At 44.0% G+C, this 19,531-nt stretch overlaps 2 protein-coding genes across 5 annotated transcripts in view; one reads left to right on the plus strand and one right to left on the minus strand.

Annotated features, from left to right (window-relative positions):
• Window positions 1–468: 468 nt before the first annotated feature.
• On the minus strand, window positions 469–5,954 carry LOC118092152 (uncharacterized). The gene is made up of 7 exons (XM_035129938.2): window positions 5,787–5,954; window positions 4,834–4,932; window positions 4,022–4,091; window positions 3,657–3,855; window positions 3,419–3,571; window positions 2,630–2,687; window positions 469–843 (listed from the first exon to the last, which is right to left on the minus strand). Exons 1-7 carry the CDS (start codon window positions 5,952–5,954, stop codon window positions 736–738), a joined length of 855 nt encoding a protein of 284 aa, XP_034985829.1. The 3' UTR covers window positions 469–735.
• Window positions 5,955–7,694: 1,740 nt separating this feature from the next.
• LARS2 (leucyl-tRNA synthetase 2, mitochondrial) overlaps window positions 7,695–19,531 on the plus strand; it is a 59,855-nt gene continuing 48,018 nt past the window's right edge. The window contains exons 1-7 of one of the 4 annotated variants that reach the window (XM_035129425.2): window positions 7,695–7,821; window positions 7,962–8,018; window positions 11,042–11,297; window positions 11,727–11,855; window positions 15,401–15,492; window positions 16,091–16,151; window positions 18,103–18,192. In XM_035129425.2, the coding sequence (XP_034985316.1) occupies window positions 11,064–11,297; window positions 11,727–11,855; window positions 15,401–15,492; window positions 16,091–16,151; window positions 18,103–18,192 (606 nt within the window). In that variant the 5' untranslated portion in view covers window positions 7,695–7,821; window positions 7,962–8,018; window positions 11,042–11,063. The other 3 variants (XM_035129423.2, XM_035129424.2, XM_035129427.2) reach the window with 3 other exon arrangements.

The following is a 19,531-nucleotide window of genomic DNA, read 5'->3' on the forward strand; positions in this document are numbered from 1 at the left end:
TGCTATGGGACTGGTAGAAAGTTGCCAAGATCATCCGATCCAAAGAGCAGGTTAAACCAGACACCCCCAAACTCGGCCCTCCAGATGTTTTGGGACTACAATTCCCATCATCCCTGACCACTGGTCCTGTTAGCTAGGGATGATGGGAGTTGTAGTCCCAAAACATCTGGAGGGCCGAGTTTGGGGATGCCTGGGTTAAACAAAATGAGGTGTTCTGGAAGTCTTAGAGAGCAACTGTTACCTAGCCTTTGGGAATACAGTGGTACCTTGGGTTTCGAATGTAATCTGTTCCGGAAGACTGTTTTGAGTTCCGAAACGTTTGAAAACCGAGGCTCAAAGGGCAGCCTGCAAATTTAATAGAGAAAATTGAGGCGCGTTCAAAAACAGAAACATTTACTTCCAGGTTTATGGCATTCAAAAACCGAAATGTTCGTCAACAGAGACGTTCGAAAACCAAGGTACCACTGTACTTCCTTCAAAAAAGGGTGCTAGGCCTTGATGCAGAACTGTCAGCCAGCAAATGGGGACGGAAATCAACAGGCTAAACAGTCCTTTCCATTCAGAATATGGTGGCAGGAATGATTCTGTATTTATTTTCTATTACTTTTATTGTACAAAACTTTCTCATGTTAACAGGGCACACTGTGGACTAGATAAAAACATTTGTCTGGCTATTATCTGATAGCTCCTTGGATCTCCCTAGTCCATTGCTGCCAGTTCCAACTTTCTAGGTACTCATCTCTCAAAAGGAGCTGGGGAATGAACAACCAAGGGATGGAGGGGACGCAACACTCGGTCCATACCAAGCTCTCCATTGGCCATCTGGGAAAGGATCCCGTCCACCTAAATGAAAAGAAAAGGGAAATGGGCAAAAGGTTGCCATTCACAAATGGATCAATTAATACTCTCATTCCGACTCAAGAAAATCACCATTTTATAGTTCAAATCAGGGGAAATAAATAACAGTAAATGGACAAAAGTACAAAAAGCACTGAAAATAATAATAATAATAATAATAATAATAATAATAATAATAATAATAATAATAATATTTATACCCCACCCATCTGGCTGGGTTTCCTCAGCCACTCTGGGCAGCTCCCAACAGAATATTTAAAAACATGATAAAACAGTCAGGTAGTTGCTTATTTCCTTGACATCTGATGGGAGGGCCTTCCACAGGGCGGGCGCCACTACCGAGAAGGCCCTCTGCCTGGTTCCCTGCAACCTCACTTCCTGCAGTGAGGTAACCGTCAGAAGGCCCTCGGAGCTGGACCTCAGTGTCCAGGCTGAACGATGGGGGTGGAGACGCTCCTTCAGGTATACTGGGCCGAGGCCGGTAATCTTATACAAACAGGTATCCATATAGCTGTCAGCGAATAAGTCGTCCACATCTGCCTCCATATCAACCTCACAGAATAAGCATTGTCATTCAGATGGGGCAGCCTTATATTAGCCGAGCCAGATCCTCACATGGGATAAAGGCTCCAGGATGAGGGAAACAGGGGACACCCATAAAAACTCTGGTGCATCAGACCAAAGGTCCGTCCAGCCCAGCATCCTGTTTCTCACAGTGGCCAATCAGATGCCTATGGAAAGCCCACAAGCGGGAACTAAGTGCCACAAATACCACTTGTTGGCAATCACAAGCAGGGCTGCCAACATTCAATTTTCTTTGGGTGTGTGTGTGAATCAGACCTCTCTCTCTCTCTCTCTCTCTCTCTAAAACACGAAACATGAAGACTCCTGTGCTTCTGCACTTGTCAGGCAACACCATTGCTAATGAAGCTTAACTGTTTAATCTCTGTTGCTAAGCAATCAGAAACAAACAAGGTTGACCCCTCCCCCTACCATGGGACTTGGTAGTGGAGGGGGGTATCTCCCAGAGAAGATGCTGGATGGAAGAGGATTTTGGGGTGTGTATGCTAAAGCACCTTCCTTGTTTCCACTTTATTTCACTCACTCCCCACATGCACAGTGTTTACAGAATGAAGCCCAATTGGCTGGCTTTAGTACTGTATGTAATACTCAGAAGCAATTCCCTTGAAATAAAGGAGGTTTTCTTCCCACTGAGAAAAAACAACAACGGTGAAATTGCAGCCCCGTCACCCCAAAGTTTTCCATGTCCCCCATCCAGCCACTACTGGGGTCTGCTTGTCAACACTGGGCTGTTTGTTACTAATATATAGTAGGCATAAAACAAAAATACAAAATACAAATGCAACCATAAAATAATTAAACACCTTATGGTTGCAGAAATTTAAAATTTCTGTAGACTGCATTTTAACACAGAGGTCTTTTGCTGTTGTTGATCAAGGCTGGCAATTTGTTTTGTGTGCATAGTTACATCTTTTGCTGAGAGTGGCGTACACATCTTTGTTGATGATGATGTGTATCTGTATCTAGATTTTCCTCTCAAGGCCATGGACTCTGCCTTCCTCTTCCCCCTTTTATCTTCCCCCAAAGCCTGTGTGGTGGGCCTTTTCCTAAGCACCCTCAGCATGGATCAGCTTTTTACCACCTGTCCCACACCTTGACCTCTCATCCCGTGGCTGCACATCCCACTCAAGCAATTGCCACAGTAGCTGCAATTGTCAGATGGGTGCTAGCATTGCTGCTGGGGACTCACCCGCTCGGCATAAGCCTGGTCCTCTTGGGGCTGGTACAGCTTTTTTATCTCAAAGGTCCTGCAGAGCCGGGGGGGGGGGTGTGGAAGAGAGATGTTAAGCCCTAGGTAAGTGGCAGGATGTGACCTTACCAATCTATCCTAAGCTAACCTCTCTCTACTTAACAACAACCATTTCCAAGCAAAAAAAAGGGGGGGTGGAGGAGAAGAGACCGACTTGCCATTCTGCACACAAGGTCTCAGCTTTCTTGTGAAAGGAAGAGGAGCCACTAATAATAATTTAATGATAATAATAATAATTTATTACTTATACAGTCTGGGTGGCTCCCAACAGCATATTAAAAACGCAATAAAACATCAAACTTTAAAAACTTCACTAAACAGGGCTGCCTTCAGATGTCTTCTAAAAGTCAGACAGTTGTTTATTTCCTTGGCATCTGATGGGAGGGCATTCCACAGGGTAGGTGCCACCACTGAGAAGGCCCTCTGCCTGGTTCCCTGTAACTTTACTTCTCGCAGATGGATATACTAAGGCGTTTTCTGATCACTGTTCATTTTATCTGCAGGACCTGTGTGAAAATCCAAGCTTTTCCTGGACAACGCACAGTTCTTAAGTACCAGCATTTCTCAAACTTCGCATAGTACATGCATCTCCCACTACCCCATCCATCCATCCCCAAAAACCGAAACCAGAGGCACTTAAATCGCTTTCCTGAAAGAGTCAGCCTCCCTCATATTTCCCCTACACGCATATAGTCTGGGAAAAGGCAGCTCTGCGGATTATCTATTCACCTCCTTCTGTCTCTAGAGACGTCTCCACCTGCAAGGAATGATGACTGCGATATACTCTCCCGAAGAAGGGTCTGACTCTGGGACAAATTAGCCCGGTTTCTTTTCATTTGTACTTGCAGGCATGTGGGGCACCTCTTTGGCTTCTCCCTGTTCCTGTGATGATGAAACAGGAACAGGTTAAAGGTGGAATGGGGAAGGGGATCCACAGGAAGGGGAGAAGCCAGCGATACCACGTTACCTGAGCACACAGCTCTCACAGATGTAGTTGTCAGAGAAGCCATCAGGGACAGGGGTCGTGAGCGGGGTCAGGTGAAAGGGGACAATGTCCTTCCCATCCTGGACGCACACCGAACCTCCGCGGAGCAACAGAGGAGCCCAGCTGGACACAGGGTGGTACAGCACCATGCCATGAACCACACACCAACCACGGATAACATCTAAAAAAAGGAAAAGTAGGGCTGGATTAACCTTGCCCATCTCGGCAGGCCTGCCTTCACTGATACTCTTCAAACCCCGTTCTGCAGAGCCTCAGGTTCCTCCCACCAGTCTGCTTTTTATTTTCAAGAGTTAAGTAGAGTCCCTTCCTTTAAAAAATCTAGTCACCTGCTTTCTCTGCAGAGGGCTCAGTTTTTACATCCTTGGCCAGGTCCAGATGAGGGACTGTCAGAGGGGTCTGGAAGGGTGGGTGGGTGTTAAGAGTTAGTGACATTCAGCTTCACCCCTTCACTGCCAACTTTATGCTTTCCCTGATCCCCTAAAGCCATTCACCCCATTGCTCCCCATGACTAAACTAGGAAATACCCTGTTTTTCTTTGCGCTATTTTGCACACACTTTATCAGTCCCTTTCTACTCCCTTCAGTTTTGTTCCCTTCAGAGGTAGGGAGCCTTTGGCCTATGGGCCAATCCTGGCCCACCAGGGGTTCAATTTGGCTTGCAAGGCCATTTCCCCCCAAGCCACACCCACCTGTCAATCAGCTGATGTCTGGAAGTTGATGGGCAGGTTCAATTCTACACATGCGGCCAAAACCTTGCTGGCCTTTGGCTTGGTGCTTGCCAAGCCAAGGGCTGGCAATGGCACTTGCCCCGAGGTTAACTCCGCAGAGGAGCCTGCGGTTCCTTACAATGCACCTTGGAAACCCCACAGAAGGCGTTTTGACAGATGAGCAGGATAACCCACCTGTCAATCATGTAGTCCTTCTCTGCATTGCTTGGAACTGCAGCTTGGGAGAGTGCTGTTGGACTCAGATCTCCAGATGGGTTCTTCTTAAGTTCCATACCCTTAATTTTCTTACCCCACCTAGAAACTAGGATCTTATTTCTAACATAGACCCGTATTTCCCCACTCCATCCGTGGCTGATCTATGCAGCATATGGATATCTGAGGCCCCACCACCTTTGACCTGGAGCTACTTACCTCAGGATCGTGGAGAGTCACGTCAGCCTTACTTGTTTCTTCTGCTTTCCGCTCAGGGTCTCTGTGAAAGGCTTCCAGCCTTTCCAGAAGTTCTGCATTCTGAGCAGCGGGGTAGGGTCGGGGATGGGTGGAGAAAGGGAAATAAGTATGTATTTAACCCTAGATCTGGGCCAGTTCCAGGTTTGAGACATTCCTGGGCACAGTGGAAGGCTTGCCTGGCAAGAGAGGCTGGTAGCACTGGGAGCTGTCAGCTCCCCACAATGCCACAAATTGGAGGGCATTGTGGAAAATAAATATGGCAGCTAGTTCCACCTACTGAGGAGACTGAGCTGGGAAAAGAGCATATGCCAGGTAAATGATGCCAGTCTATTTATCAGAGATCTTTGAGTTAAGGACTATTTTAAAATATATTATTAACAGCTGCAAAGCACAGGTGATTTTCTAAGTGCTGTACATAAGCTGAAATATAAGACAGACCCTGACCACAGGTTCATAATTTAACAAACAGAATACCTTTGGAGTAGCTGCTCACTGTTATTATTACCGTAATTTACTACTCATCTTCCTCACACACATCTGAAGGTGTTGTACAAGACGCAATAAAAACAACTAAAAGGCAGCAGAAATATTTAAGAAAAAAATATTGTAATGGAGAGATAGGGCCAAAACCCATTCCTTCAGCTGGGAAAGCATGTCGGAACACAAAATGTATTAGCAGCTAGATATTACCACAAAAGGTATTCTGCCTTAGGCTGAGAGAATGGCTGCTACTGCTTGTGAGTAGACAGGGCTTCCTGGACTGAGAAAAGAAGATTTCCTTCATCACTGTTCACAATGAGGATATAACCAAACAGAAATTTGGAAATATGCAGCCTCTGTTCCCACTTAACTTCCAATAGTGGGATGGAGACAGGGCAGGAAGTCCGGTTTGAACTGTGGCAGCGTCCCCTCACCTTCCCTGTAGCACGAAGCCCAAACTTCTTACACCATTGTTGCAATTCCGTCCTTTTCAAGGTGTTGTAATCCAAGGAGGGAGAACCACACGGAGAGTCCCCATTGATCCTCGTTACTGGAGGAGTCCTGGATGGCAATTTGACAACTCTGCGGCTCTTTCGAGGCATCCTAAGCTGAGAGAGAGAGAAATAGAAGGAAATAGCATAGCCAGCCTCCATCTCTCCTCATCCAAGGTGGTCAGCATAAGGCAGCCTTTCTCAAGCTCAGGTCCTCAAATGTTCTTAGACTACCCAACATCCCTAGCTAGCAGCAGGGCCGTCTTAAGCCCATCCAGCGCCCTGGCGCTAAGGTCCCTCCAGCGCCCCCCTCCAGAGCCTCTCCAAGGGCCCGGGAGTGCCAAGCGGACCGCGGCAACAGTGGGAGGCCACCTCCGAGGACTCCGCGCTGCGCCTCCTTCTCATTTCCCCAGCGCTGTGTTCCGCAAGAGCTGCTTGGGCGCTGTGCGCACGCTGGTGGCGAAGCTCGACTGAGCGGAACCCAGTGCTGGGGAAACGAGGAGGTGCAGCGCAGAGTCCTCAGAGAAGGAGACGCGGCGCAGCCTCTCAGCTCGTGGAGCGCAGTCCTGGACAGATCGCCGGAACCCTGCGCTCCCTTGCCGCCCTTCCAGCGCCCGGCGCCGTGGTTCTCCGCGCCACTAGCCTCTATGGCTAGGACGGGCCTGGCTAGCAGAACCAGCGGTCAGGGGCATAGTCTGCAACACCAGGATTTTTGCTTGGGGGGGGGCAGAGCTGAGCTATCTGCAATGTGTTGGGTCAGTTAGTTAAGTATCTTTATTTATTTACTGGATCTGTCCCCCCCTTCCCCTCTGGCTAGGCCTGTGGTTCCTGTTATAAGAATTTTAAGGTCTTAGATATATAATAAATGTTCATAAATGTACAAGGCAAACACGTACATAAACAAATAAACCGATGATTTATATTTATTTTTCCTCAAAAAAAAAACAGAACACAATATCTTATTTTCAGGGGATGTCTTATTTTTTCCTTCTCCTCCTGCCGCGGCCAGCATTGCTGCTGCGCCTATCACTATGTCTTATTTTCGGGGTATGGCTTATATTCCTTGAATGCTTAAAAATCCTGCTATGGCTTATTTTATGACTATGTCTTAAAATAGGGGAAACGGTATGCAAGGGTTCTTATGTACCCCATAAGGGAATAAGGCCAGATTTTGCTTATCACATTCCCACACGCCCCACAGGGAGGAAATTTGATTTTTTTAAGGGGGCAATTTGAGAGTGAGTAATTAACAGTGAATGGCCTTTTAGGCTTCCTCCACATGAATAGTTCACTTTTTGAATAATAAGAATTATATGTCACAAGGGGGGGGGGGTCAGCATTAGGATTTTAGAGATGCTTAGGTGGGACATGGCAAAAAAAAAAAGGTTGGGACCCACCCATGCTAGCAGTGCGACTCCGGGATGATGGGAATTGTACTCTAACAACATCTGCGGACCCAAACTTGAGAAAAGCTGGTACCATGGGCACAACCAAGATTTTATTTGGGGGGGGGGAGGAGAATCTCATATCTGTATTGATTGAAAGAGAGGGCAACTGCCCCCTCTTGGCTACGCCCATGGCTGGTATGAGACGTCGCTGAACTCACTATGTCTAAGCTGGGGAAATGTGAGCCCCACAGCACACCAAGGAGGAACAGCACGTATGCTTCCGCCCCACCCGTCAACTCACCTGGGCGCCAGGTGCCGCGCCTCCCTCCAAAACGCTCCGCAGCGGCCGGAATCTCCTTTTTCAAGCTGCGCGCGCTCGTCAGTTTGCTCCCCCGCATGACCACGCCCCCTCGCCGCCGGGTTGCTCGCGCGCCTGCGCACTTGCGAGGGCCTCGGGTTTCCCGCGAGGGGGGAGGGCAAAAGATGGCGGCGCCCAGCCGGTCCGAGGCGTGAGGGACACACGCACACACGCGCGGGCCGTCCCTTGGCTGGAACTCGGACACCGAGCCTTCTTGTCTCTTTTCTCCTGGGTAAACAAGCACCGGAGGTTGGGGGGAGGGAGGGAGCTGTTTTACGAGGACGTCGGCGGGCACGTCTCTAGGCGGCTTGCAATAGACCACCAAGGAATTTATTATTATTATTACATTATTATTTTTGGACGCTTTTACAGTTGCGAGGCAACAGCTCCCTCTCCCTCCCCCAGACCTTCGTCAGAAACTGGGCTGCGGTAAGGAGGGAAGCCCTGTGGGGCGGGGAAGGGAAGCGGGCTGTGACAGGATCGTGTGCCCCATTGTGGTACTGGAAACAAAATTCCTTGGCTGGGGTCTTGAAATAAATAATTGTGCGCTCAAGAGGGGCCCTGTTTTCTTTAGATTTGTGTATGCCCCCCCCTTGCTAAGCTGCTGTTTGGAGCTTGAGAGAGGGTCGGGGGTGTTTATAACAAAACGAAGCAGATTCCTCAAAGGTGGAAACCTTGTCCCGCCCCCGCTACTGCCTGGGATCCTTTGCTCTTCTTTTTCCTAAACTTGATTTTTAATAATTTTTCATTAATAACACTCCAATATGGGCCACATTGTTACAATATCAAATTATATCAAATTAAAATACAATTTATAAAGCCAGTTATACAATTTCCAAATTAAGCAAATTGTGTGACTTCCCGTATTCTGGTCTTCCGGAGATAATCATTCTGAAGTCCTGCACGTAATTTCATATATAAGCCAAATATAGCAGTTCTGATCTTAATCCTTTCTTCTCAGCCACTGGTGTATCGGGATCCTTTGCTCTTCATGGGTGGGGCAGATTCTCTGCAATATAATAATTTATAATATAATTTATTATTTACACCCCGCCCACCTGGCTGCGTTTCCCCAGCCACTCTGGGCAGCTCCCAACAGAATATTAAAAACATGCTAAAACCTCAAGCATTAAAAATTTCCCTAAACTGATATGAGTTTTCCTTCTCGCCCCCAAATAGCAGGTCTTTCATTTAAGCCTAGGCTTAGCTCATAGAACCTGCGTTTCAGTGTTGGAGTTCATCAGCTATCCCTGGAGCCAGTGAATAATAATAATAATAATTTTGTTATTTATACCCCGCTCATCTTGGCTGCGTTTCCCCAGCCACTCTGGCAGCTTCCAGCACATATAAAAACGTAATAAAATGTCAAATATTAAAAACTTCCCGACACAGGGCTGCCTTCAGGTGTCTTCTAAAAGTTGAGTAGTAGTTTATCTGTTTGACATCTGATGGGAGGGCATTCCACAAGGTGGACGCCACCACCAAGAAGGCCCTCTGCCTGGTTCCCTGTAGCTTCACTTCTCTCAGTGAGGGAACCGCCGCTTGAAAAGTCAGCACCAACACTTTGAATTGTGCTCAGAAACGTACTGGGAGCCAATGTAGGTCTTTCAGGACCAGTGTTATATGGCAGCCACTCCCAGTCACCAGTCTAGCTGCCGCATTCTGGAGTAATAATGACTTTAATTCAATAGAGTCCAGTAGCACAGTGAAGATAACGACACACAGTGGTGCGTCCTTGGTTTTCATGTGCTTCACTAGCTAGCTAAATTGTAACCCAAAGTTGGTAGCTAGAAATACTCATAGACAGAGAGGGGGAAATCATAAACAGGTCGAAAGGCATTTAAATCCCAGAATTATATAATTGGAAGGGATCCCAGGGGTTAGCTATTCCAATCCCCTAGAGTTCAGGAATCTCAACTACTTCATTTCGCTTTTAAATTGTATGCTGCCTTTCTATATTACTATACACAAGGTGGTTTACAGCAACAAAATAAACAACAAAGAACACACACCTTATTATAATAATCTGATCCAATACAGAAAGTCATAATAAAACATAAGTTTAAAATGGAACATGTAAAATACATATTCAATAATCTGTTAGAAAATAATAGTACACAATAAAATTCTCAAAACATCAGCAAATAATGAAACAAATTCACTCTTAACAATTACAATAAATAATTACTAAACAATACAGTAACTGCAAGTCACAATGCATAAAATACCACAATCCATACAAAACCATGTAAAAGGATCGAACCATGTAAAAGCATCGAAACAAAGACACACAGCTTATCTGAAGAAGTGTGCATGCACACGAAAGCTCATACCAAAATATAAACTTAGTTGGTCTTTAAGGTGCTACTGAAGGAATTTTTTTATTTTGCTTCGACTCAGACCAACACGGCTACCTACCTGTAACTAAAACACAGCTTATAGTTTTGTTTTGTTTTATCCCTGAACTCCTCCCCTCCCAGCTGCTTCTGCTGTTCTTAAAGCTATGGCCTGAGAGAGGCTGATGGCTCAGCTGGACTTGATTGAGGGTTGGGGTGGCAAGGCTCTCTCTTCTTTGCACTTCCTCGCTGAGGAAGCTGACTTCAGCTGAATTATTCTAGAGTATTTCTGTAGGTTTTCTTTTGGTGGGACTTTTCCAAACAACCTCTAGCCAGCAGCTCTGTGGACAGCAAGTTTGAGTTCAATGACTGATGGCCATCCAACCTCTGCTTAAAAACCATAGCTGCCAAGCTTTCCCTTTTCTCGCGAGGAAGCCTATTCAGCATAAGGGAAAATCCCTTTAAAAAAGGGATAACTTGGCAGCTATGTTAAAAACCTCTTAAGGAAGAAGAGCTCACAGCCTCCTGAGGGAGACTGTTCCATTGTCAAACAGCTCTTTGCTGTTAGAAAGTTCTTCCTGATGTTTAGTCAGAATCTCCTTTCTTGTAACTTGAATCCATTGGTTGGGGTCCTACCCTCCTGAGAAAACAAGCTTGCTCCATCTTCCATGTGACATTCCTTTAGAATATTGGAAGATTGCTATAATATCTCCTTTTAGTCTCCTGTTATGCAGGCTTCTCTTATACAGACTCACTTTTATTGCTTTATTATAAGAATAAAGACACATAGTTTTCTTTCCAGAGAGGTTTCTCATAATAAAATAGAAATGACACTGGCTACCATGCTGTCATACAGCAGCAAACAATATCACGGTTCCGAACAATAAGACTCAAAATTCATTTTCCTGCCTCTAAGCAATCTTAGAAAAATTTTCATGTGCCTCTTAAAAGCACAAAGGAGTGCAACCTCATCAGTCTATTGAGCCAACTGTTGTCTTTAAATGTGATTGTTTTCACTCCTAGAAGCCTTAAGAAAGGTTAACACTCTTTTGTTAAAATAGAGAACAAGACTGCTGGTTATCACAATTAAGTTAAGATCATTCCATTTTTTTACAGGGCTTTCAACATAAGCGGCAAAATGTGGTTCGTTTACCATAGATGTCTCATGTGTCCCAAAAACTGGAGAAGACAATTACATGGATCATTCAACCCAGTTAAGTGGGAGAAAAGGCTAATTACAAAATTCATTCGGTCCATATTCAGCGAAACAGGGAAGTGGGAAACAAGCTATAAAGTGGAGACTAGGAAGGAAGTTGAAAGCTGGTGGCATTCCAGAATAAAGGAACAGTTCGACCCAACTTCAGAAATAGATGTAAGGATTATGGCAAAATTGAACATGCACTCTTGAATTCCTTTTGTCCCTCTGTATTAGGTGCTCTTAGGAAAGTTAATTTAATTGCAGCACAGCTAAATGGACTTAGGATTTCACCCATTGCATTAAATATAATAGCATATTACCTGCTGCACAATAGAGGTGTCTTTTTAGAATATTGAATTAAATTATGAGAACTTGTAATTTAATAAACAAAGATTACTGCTCATAAGAAAGGGCACATCCTTTTCGTTGCTATTTTCTGATTTACTGGTTAAAGTGCAGTCCTACTTTTAAGATTTTTTAAAAAATTGGGGGTTGAAGACAAAAGCATGATTTGTAAAAAAAAATTAAATGTGGTTTAAAATTAAACTCCCCCCCCCCAAGTTCTATCTTGCAGACTTTGTTTTTGCTTATCATTTTGTCTAGAAATCAAGGCCAAAGTTTTATGTCTTGTCAATGTTTCCATATCCTTCTGGGAAGATGCATATGGGCCATGTTCGAGTCTACACCATAAGCGACACAATAGCACGGTTTCAGAAAATGAGAGGATTTCAGGTACCGGTATCTGTTAACTAGATGGCTCTATTGACATTTGTTTGGATAATATTTCAGGTGATTGGAAATGAGTGGTCTGTTGCTTTTGAGGACAGTCAAAACTCACTTAGGAACAGGCCGAGCCTCAAGCCTTTATTTAATGACAGCTAATCACAAAGCACAAATTGGGAGGACCTTAACCAGATTATAATGGAATTAGGGGCTGTGTTATAAGTAATTATTCAGCATATTCCTCGCTTCAGATTGCTTGTGGTGTTCTCTGCCTCTCTACTCCACCCCGGCTCTTTCTGCTAAAAGTGGCATACTTATCCTAATATACATCACCCTGGACATATAACAAATACTTCTTCCTCTTAGGTAATGCCTGATTAAAAATCTGTACAATTTGCAACCTTGCCATATTTTACAACTAACTGGCACAAGAGGGAGAGCAGACAAACCAGGAGAGGGTGGCTTTGCACCATCCCAGTCCCTGCGTGGTTTGCTTGACCTGTGCATATCTGGCTGCAGGTAACAGTGCTGTTGTCATTTGTAGTGGGGGGTGTTAGTGTTTAATTCCTAGTCGAGTGAATGCAGCTGGGGTTGGGGTGTAGTCCAGGGCCTGCCTTACTATAACAGTAGCCCTGCTGCAGGCAGCCGTGTCAGCCACTTTGGGGAGATGCAGGGGCAAAGGTTCTTCATGCTGTCAATCAGGCTATAGACCTGTAGGCTAGGTGCTGTGTGAGACAGTCCTGTGACTCTCAACCGGGGTGAGAGCCTGGCTGAGGGAAAACTTGGTTTGCTGGAATTCCCCCTGAGTGTGAGAGGTAAGGGAAAGAAATCTTGACTTCTTTGGGAGCATCAAACTGGAACCTGAGGTTTGGACTATTGCTTCCTGCAAAAAGAGGAGCTATGTAAGAGCAAAGGAGCTGGGTGCAGAAGCACACAGAACATTGCAATTTATGCAAGACAAGAGCCATAACTTAGCACAGGCATCCCCAAACTTCGGCCCTCCAGATGTTTTGGACTACAATTCCCATCTTCCCCGACCACTGGTCCTGTTAGCTAGGGATCATGGGAGTTGTAGGCCAAAACATCTGGAGGGCCGCAGTTTGGGGATGCCTGACTTAGCATGTGCAAATGTGCCCTTTGTCTATAACAGGAATAGCCCATGTGGGTCCTTCTGGACATGGCTACACCATCTCTGACCATTGACCATGCTGCCTAGGACTGATAAGAGTTTGAATCCAACAGTATCTGAGGATCACCACTTTGGTTATCCCTGGTCCATGCTGACATTAATTTAGCCGATCAGCTGAAGGTTGTAGCCCTAATATGAATTCAGTAGACTTTCTTACTTGCAGATCTATGTTACTGAATGACGATGCCAGTTCCAGTAGTGAGGAACAGTGATTCAGAAACTGAGGAACTGGTGGGAGCATTCCATATGTTGCCTTCTACATTTGTATTCCTTTCCCCCCCTTGCTGCTTACAAATTAGGAGCAGAACTGTCTCTGTGATTTCCCCCACAGTATTTTATTACTTGAAATTGAAGCATTGACACCCTCGGTTCTAGCACATCCCTAGTCTTATTTGCACTCCCATCACTTTGACTACTGGCCTGTCACAAGTTCAGCAAAGTGCATTTTTATAACACCTTTTAAATCTATTCACTATCTGGAGCAAAAAGACAATGCACTTGAAATGATGTCTCTCCACCCCCACCCCAAATGTATCTTGAAGGCTACATTAGTCTCCATGGTAACAGATAAATACATCTGATTCTGAGATTAATCTATGGATAATTGAGAGTAGGCTTGAAATGGTTTCCCCCCTAATGTATTTTGTTTCAATACAGTTAACTCTACAGTAACAGCTAAATACATCTGCTGCAGAGACTAAGGAATGGGCAGTAGTCCTTCTTACACAAAGGTCCACAGGATGTATATTTATATATAAGTGGCCACAAATTTGGGCTTAGTGTTCTAGTCAGCCATTTTTGTACCTTGTATTTCCATTATCCCTTTCCTAGGTCTTTTTGGCATGTGCAGAGAATTCAGAGGAAGGAGGAGTGTATTTTATGTCTTTGTCCTGGAACTTTACAGGCTGTTAGACTAGTGCTTCACTCCATCTATTAACATGAATTAAGATGCTAAATGAAAGCACGGCACTGCTCAGTATACAAGCATTGACAAAGAATAACAAAATCTGGCATGCAAACTACTGTTCCTTGATGTGCAGTGGAGAAAACCTTACTGGTGAGGCTTGCATTGCACTTTGAAATGTTGCTCATTAAATACTCTTCCTCAGTCTCTTGCGTTGTGTCCCTTGAAGTGTGAGATTGACGCATTAGCAGAAAGAATGCCTACTAGAACAATAACTAATACTTTATACACTGCTTAATATATCAAGATCACACTGCAAATTTGCTAACATGGGGGTTAAATACAATAGCTAAAGTCTGTTCAGGTTTGTCTCCCCTTGCAAATACAGTACAGGCAAAGTACTGTATAAATATTCCATTAAATCTAATGTGGGGTTTTTTAAGCATAATCAGTATAGGCTTGGGCCTCACAGCCTAGTGAACTTTTCAAAGACCTGGAGATGTGATTGCCTATCCTTGATAAATAGTAATTAATTCCTGCTGGTGATCACTCTAAAAGTTTAATTCTAGTTATCTAATGTTGCTCTCTTAAAACATTCATTGTTGCAATAGCGAAGTCTTCAACAGTAAAGTCTTTAGCAGCAGCACTGTCACATCATAATAGAAGTGTTAATAAAGGCACTTTGCACTGCTGGAAACATTACTTCGATAAATATATCATTTAATTTCATATAAAACATATCTATTTTAAGTTATGCTTTGTACCTATTCTAAATCATAGTCGTGATGTCCTCTACCCTGCTCTTTCCAGCTTAACAAGATCTAATTTATTATTAGATCTATTATTATTAGTTAAATTTGTATAAAAGGTAAAGGGACCCCTGACCGTTAGGTCCAGTCGTGGATGACTCTGGGGGTGCGGCATTCATCTCGCTTTAATGGCTGAGGGAGCCGGCATGACTAAGCCGCTTCTGGCGAACCAGAGCAGCGCACGGAAATGCCGTTTACCTTCCTGCCGGAGCGGTACCTATTTATCTACTTGCACTTTGATGTGCTTTTGAACTGCTAGGTTAGCAGGAGCAGGGACCGAGCAACGGGAGCTCACCCTGTCACGGGGATTCGATCCGCCGACTTTCTGATTTGCAAGCCCAAGAGGCTCAGTGGTTTAGACCACAGCGCCACCCGTGTCGCTTGTATACAGTACCACCTTTTTTTGGAGGGGTGGTATGTATGCAGAGGGCATGCGAAGGGCAGGCTTGATTCTTACTAGATAATATTTTTTAAAGTATCCTGTACATTGCACTTAAAGCTAAATTGTTTGTGACAGGCACAGTCTGGATGATTCAATGAAACAGCAAAGATGCTGAATTTTGAAAAATGCTTCATTATTTTGAGCCCTGAAGGTGTTGCTAAATCCACTCTGGCAAGTGACAAAGGGTGACATTTCTTATTTTTGTTACAGGTGATAAATCCAATGGGATGGGATGCATTTGGATTACCTGCAGAGAATGCGGCAATTGATCATGGCTTGCATCCAGCAGACTGGACACAAAGGTGTTTGTTTTTCTTGCTGCTTTATGTATGTATGAGTTCTGAAGCAGAATATTGCTGCTCTTGCTCCTTTCCATGTTCTTTGCGCCTCTGCTCCACAGAAAATGCCCCAGGTTAGAGAGAGATGCACCTAGCAATGTCTCTGTCATTAGAATTTGTCTATACCTGTGCCTGGTACCAACACCTAGGATTGTGCATACTTTCTCTGGCTCATCAGGTATTAAGCCAAGCTTTCTCCTACATGGGATGATACAACTGTGTGAATTCATGAGGAGCATCAGTCACACACTATGTATGTAGGAATTTGCAGCTCACTCTTCCCATATTGGACCAGAAATAAGATTTTTTTCCTTAAAATTGTGTCGCTCACATTAATATTAAAAAACGATTTGGTTTTAGTTAAAAATAGTTAGTAATTGAAATGGGGTTCAGTAAGCAGCAATCTTGCAAAGGATTTTTATCAAGTGAATGGTGGATGGAACTCTAGGGCTGTTTAAGATGACCCAATGCAAGTTGGAGGAGTTTAGGAGCTTTTTCTTGGGAGCAGTTGTTTCTGAAATACTCTTTTCTGTTTAAATATGGATTTTGTTTTGTCTTTCAGTAATATTCGGCACATGCGAAAGCAGCTTGAAGCGTTAGGCTTGTATTTTAGTTGGGATCGGGTAAGCTTTTTTTCTTTTAAAATGTATACATGAAACTTAATTGTCTGTACATTATTGAAGTGTGTGATAAGTGTATCATATTGTTAACATGCATGAATTTGAAGTCAGTTTTAAGAAAGTTCTCTAGGATGAGTTTACTTACTATTGTTGTTTAAACCTATTAGTTTCTTGTCTCCAAGTAACTTACATTGATAAAAAATATACATAATTGCATTATACCATAGACGAGAGCAGGAATTGTGTAACACATTAATATTCCGTATGGCATTTTAAAACACACACACACAGAGCAACCCCCGCATAATAATGGTGGAAAATATTGGCAGCACACTAACAATAAACAGAACAATACACAAACCCACTCACCAGTGGACAAAAATAGAAGCTCAGCGCTGACATCCCCTCCCTAGCCGAGGAGCCATTACATGCTTTATGACAGGCACCCCCAAACTGCGGCCCTCCAGATGTTTTGGCCTACAACTCCCATGATCCCTAGCTAACAGGACCAGTGGTCAGGGATGATGGGAATTGTAGTTCAAAACATCTGGAGGGCTGAAGTTTGGGGATGCCTGCTTTATGACTTACGATGTGATAATTTGTTTCACGAAGCACCATCAGTGTGCATGGCCCTCTGCAGTGCACAAACGGACAGGTCCCTGATGCAAGGAGCTTACAGTCTCAATTCAACACAGGGGAGTCAGTGGAGGAAGGCAAGAGAGGTGGGGGCAGGGCTAAAATAAAGAAGCAATATGCAGCTGTTTGTTGCTTGTACTGGGGCTGAGTTGCAGCAGGGCATGAGAACTAGGGGGCTAAACCGTAGGGTTCGGAGAAAACGTGGGCATGAGTGATAATGATGACAATATTATTTCTTAACCTACACACTGTGCGCAGCACAATACATGAGATTAACAAAGGGGCACCTCTGCCATCAGGCTTGCAATCTAAATAAGCGCATGAGGAAAAACGGCAGAGTATAAAAAAATGGCCAGAGAATCACTTGATAGCTGATCATCTGTGCCACTCGTGAGAAGCTTATTTCTTCTTCCCTGAACCTAGAAATCTATTTGTGGTGTTATGCTTTGCTCACAAGTGATACCAAGATTCTATCAGAGTTGCACGTTAGTAGGCATTGGTGGCTGGTGCCCCTTGGTTCTGGTAGAGCAGAAGGGCACAGAGGCCAACAGTACTTGGAGCCAGAGTCAATGACAAGCAGAGCCAACTAGTTCCTACCTACTGAGCTCTGTGATGGTAACACTGAGACTAAGGAAGCTGTCAGCCAGTGCCAACTTGTTGATCTGAATGTAAGTAAAGACAGCAGGCAGTTGGAAGCTGGCTAATGACAGGCTGGGGTTGGTGGGCAAGTGCCGCATTCACACCTAATGAAACAGTCTCTTCTGTTAGTGAATGAACCACTTAGAATCATAGAATTGGAGGGAGGTGTCTAGACCTTCTAGTCCAATCACCAGCTTGAATCAGGAAATCCAGAGCTGGAGCATTCCCCCAGCAGGTGGCTCCTCATTGTCTGATTCCATTGTCACACTGCTCTTACCTTCAAGAATGCCGAACCAAAGTGTACTCTCTTGTCACTTAAGCCCATTAAGCTTGAGAGGATGTGTCTGTGCTGCCTGCCGTAGCCCTATACATTGAGCTCAATAATATAGATATGCTGTAAAGGCTTTACTGGCTCTGCCAAGAAACTTACATTGCCCCCTGATCTCAAATTGTGAAGCAACAGTGCATGGATTTAGGCACACTTAAAACACTGACAGATTGTGGCCATGGATTCCCCTATCTACTTAAAACGGCTTCCTTGATTTAGTGGGTGATATACAGGAGTGCTATGTATTCATTAGAGTGCACATGGAATATTGAATCAGGTGGTCATCTTTTGAATGAACCACTTATTGTTTTGAGGAGCCAATACTGAAACTGCTCTTAATTCTGTTTACAGGAAATAACCACTTGTTTGCCAGAGTACTATAAATGGACACAGTATCTTTTTATTAAGCTTTATGAAGCGGGGTTAGCCTATGAAAATGAAGTAAGTTGAACTGTGTCTTTTATTATGGATATGCCTTTAAAAGCCTTGGGTGATTATTGCTTGTGTGATGACTTTCAGACATACAGCTGTAGAAAACTGTGTGTGTGTGTGAGTGAGTGAGTGAGTGAGAAAGAGAGAGAGAGAGAGAGAGAGAGAGAAAGGGAGCCTGAGCCTATGGTGTTCTATGTTTATTTCTATAATTTTTTCTACTATTTCCAAAGCAGTTAATGATGCAATCAAGCAAACAAACAAAATAATAATAATGCAAATAAAAATAGCACAACAGTAAAATCAAGAATTGAAGTTGCCACAGAAAACGAATTTAACTAAAATTTTGAAGGCTAGTGTGTCCAGTAGGTAGGGGCACTGCAATCAATAAAGCTTTCTTCCTGATTTCTGGTGCCTCAGCTTTGAAGGAAGTCGAGCATCAGGAGGAGGGCATTGGCATATATACAGTGGTGCCTCGCTAGACGAAATTAATTCGTTCCACGGGTCTTTTCTTATAGCGAAAAATTCGTCTAGCGAATCCCATAGGAATGCATTGGATTTTTTTGATTTTTTTTTTGCCCATAGGAACGCATTAATTGAATTTCAATGCATTCCTATGCGAAACCGTGATTCGCTAGACGAATTTTTCGTAAAACGCATTCGTCTAGCGAGGTAACCTCAGCTCAAAAAATCCTTTCGTTAAGCGGAAATTCCGTTAAGCAGGGCATTAGTTAAGCGAGGCACCACTGTAGTGGAAATAGATGGTCCTTTAAGTACCTGGATCCCCAAGCCTTTAAATGTGAGCACCTGCAATTTGAATCAGCTTGGAAACAGACTGCTGGCCAGTCAACTCGTTTAAAAGCTAATGAGTGATGATCTGACTAGCCAGTCCTTGAACTAACAGAAACCTTCGAACCATCTTCAGAGGCAGCCTCATGTATAATGCATTTCAGTAGTCAAACCCAGAGAGTAATGGGAAGCCATCTTACTGTGCCTGGTTTAGTTCTGTGATTGTAATAGTAACCTACTGGTATCTTAAAGTGACTTTTGTGGGATAATTTTCCCCCCTGTAGGAGACTTTCTGATCTGGCAAATGAATCCCTTTACTCCATGGACTTCAATGTCCCAAAGGATGTTCTACATTCAAAAAGCAATATTCTTCCATTATTGAGATCATTGGGGGATTTTTTTTTTTTGTTAATATAAAGCTGCATTAGTTTTGGAAGCGAAGATATGCCAGATACATGCTGGAAAGAATTGGGTATTTTTTTGCAAGGCAGGACACGCACATGTAGTCATTCCTGTTATAGGAATCTCTGGAAGTGACTTTTTGCAACAGGTCAATCTCATA

The sequence above is a fragment of the Zootoca vivipara genome, chromosome 12 (assembly GCF_963506605.1).
Source record: "Zootoca vivipara chromosome 12, rZooViv1.1, whole genome shotgun sequence".
Lineage (NCBI taxonomy): Eukaryota > Metazoa > Chordata > Lepidosauria > Squamata > Lacertidae > Zootoca > Zootoca vivipara.

Coding starts and splice junctions, on each gene's coding strand:
- LOC118092152 (XM_035129938.2), bottom strand. CDS start 5,954: ATGCCTCGAAAGAGCCGCAGAGTTGTCAAATTGCCATCCAGGACTCCT. Junction 4,933..5,786: donor GGCTTCGTGCTACAGGGAAG/GTGAGGGGACGC, acceptor CCCGCTGCTCAG/AATGCAGAACTTCTGGAAAG. Junction 4,092..4,833: donor TGACTCTCCACGATCCTGAG/GTAAGTAGCTCC, acceptor CCACCCTTCCAG/ACCCCTCTGACAGTCCCTCA.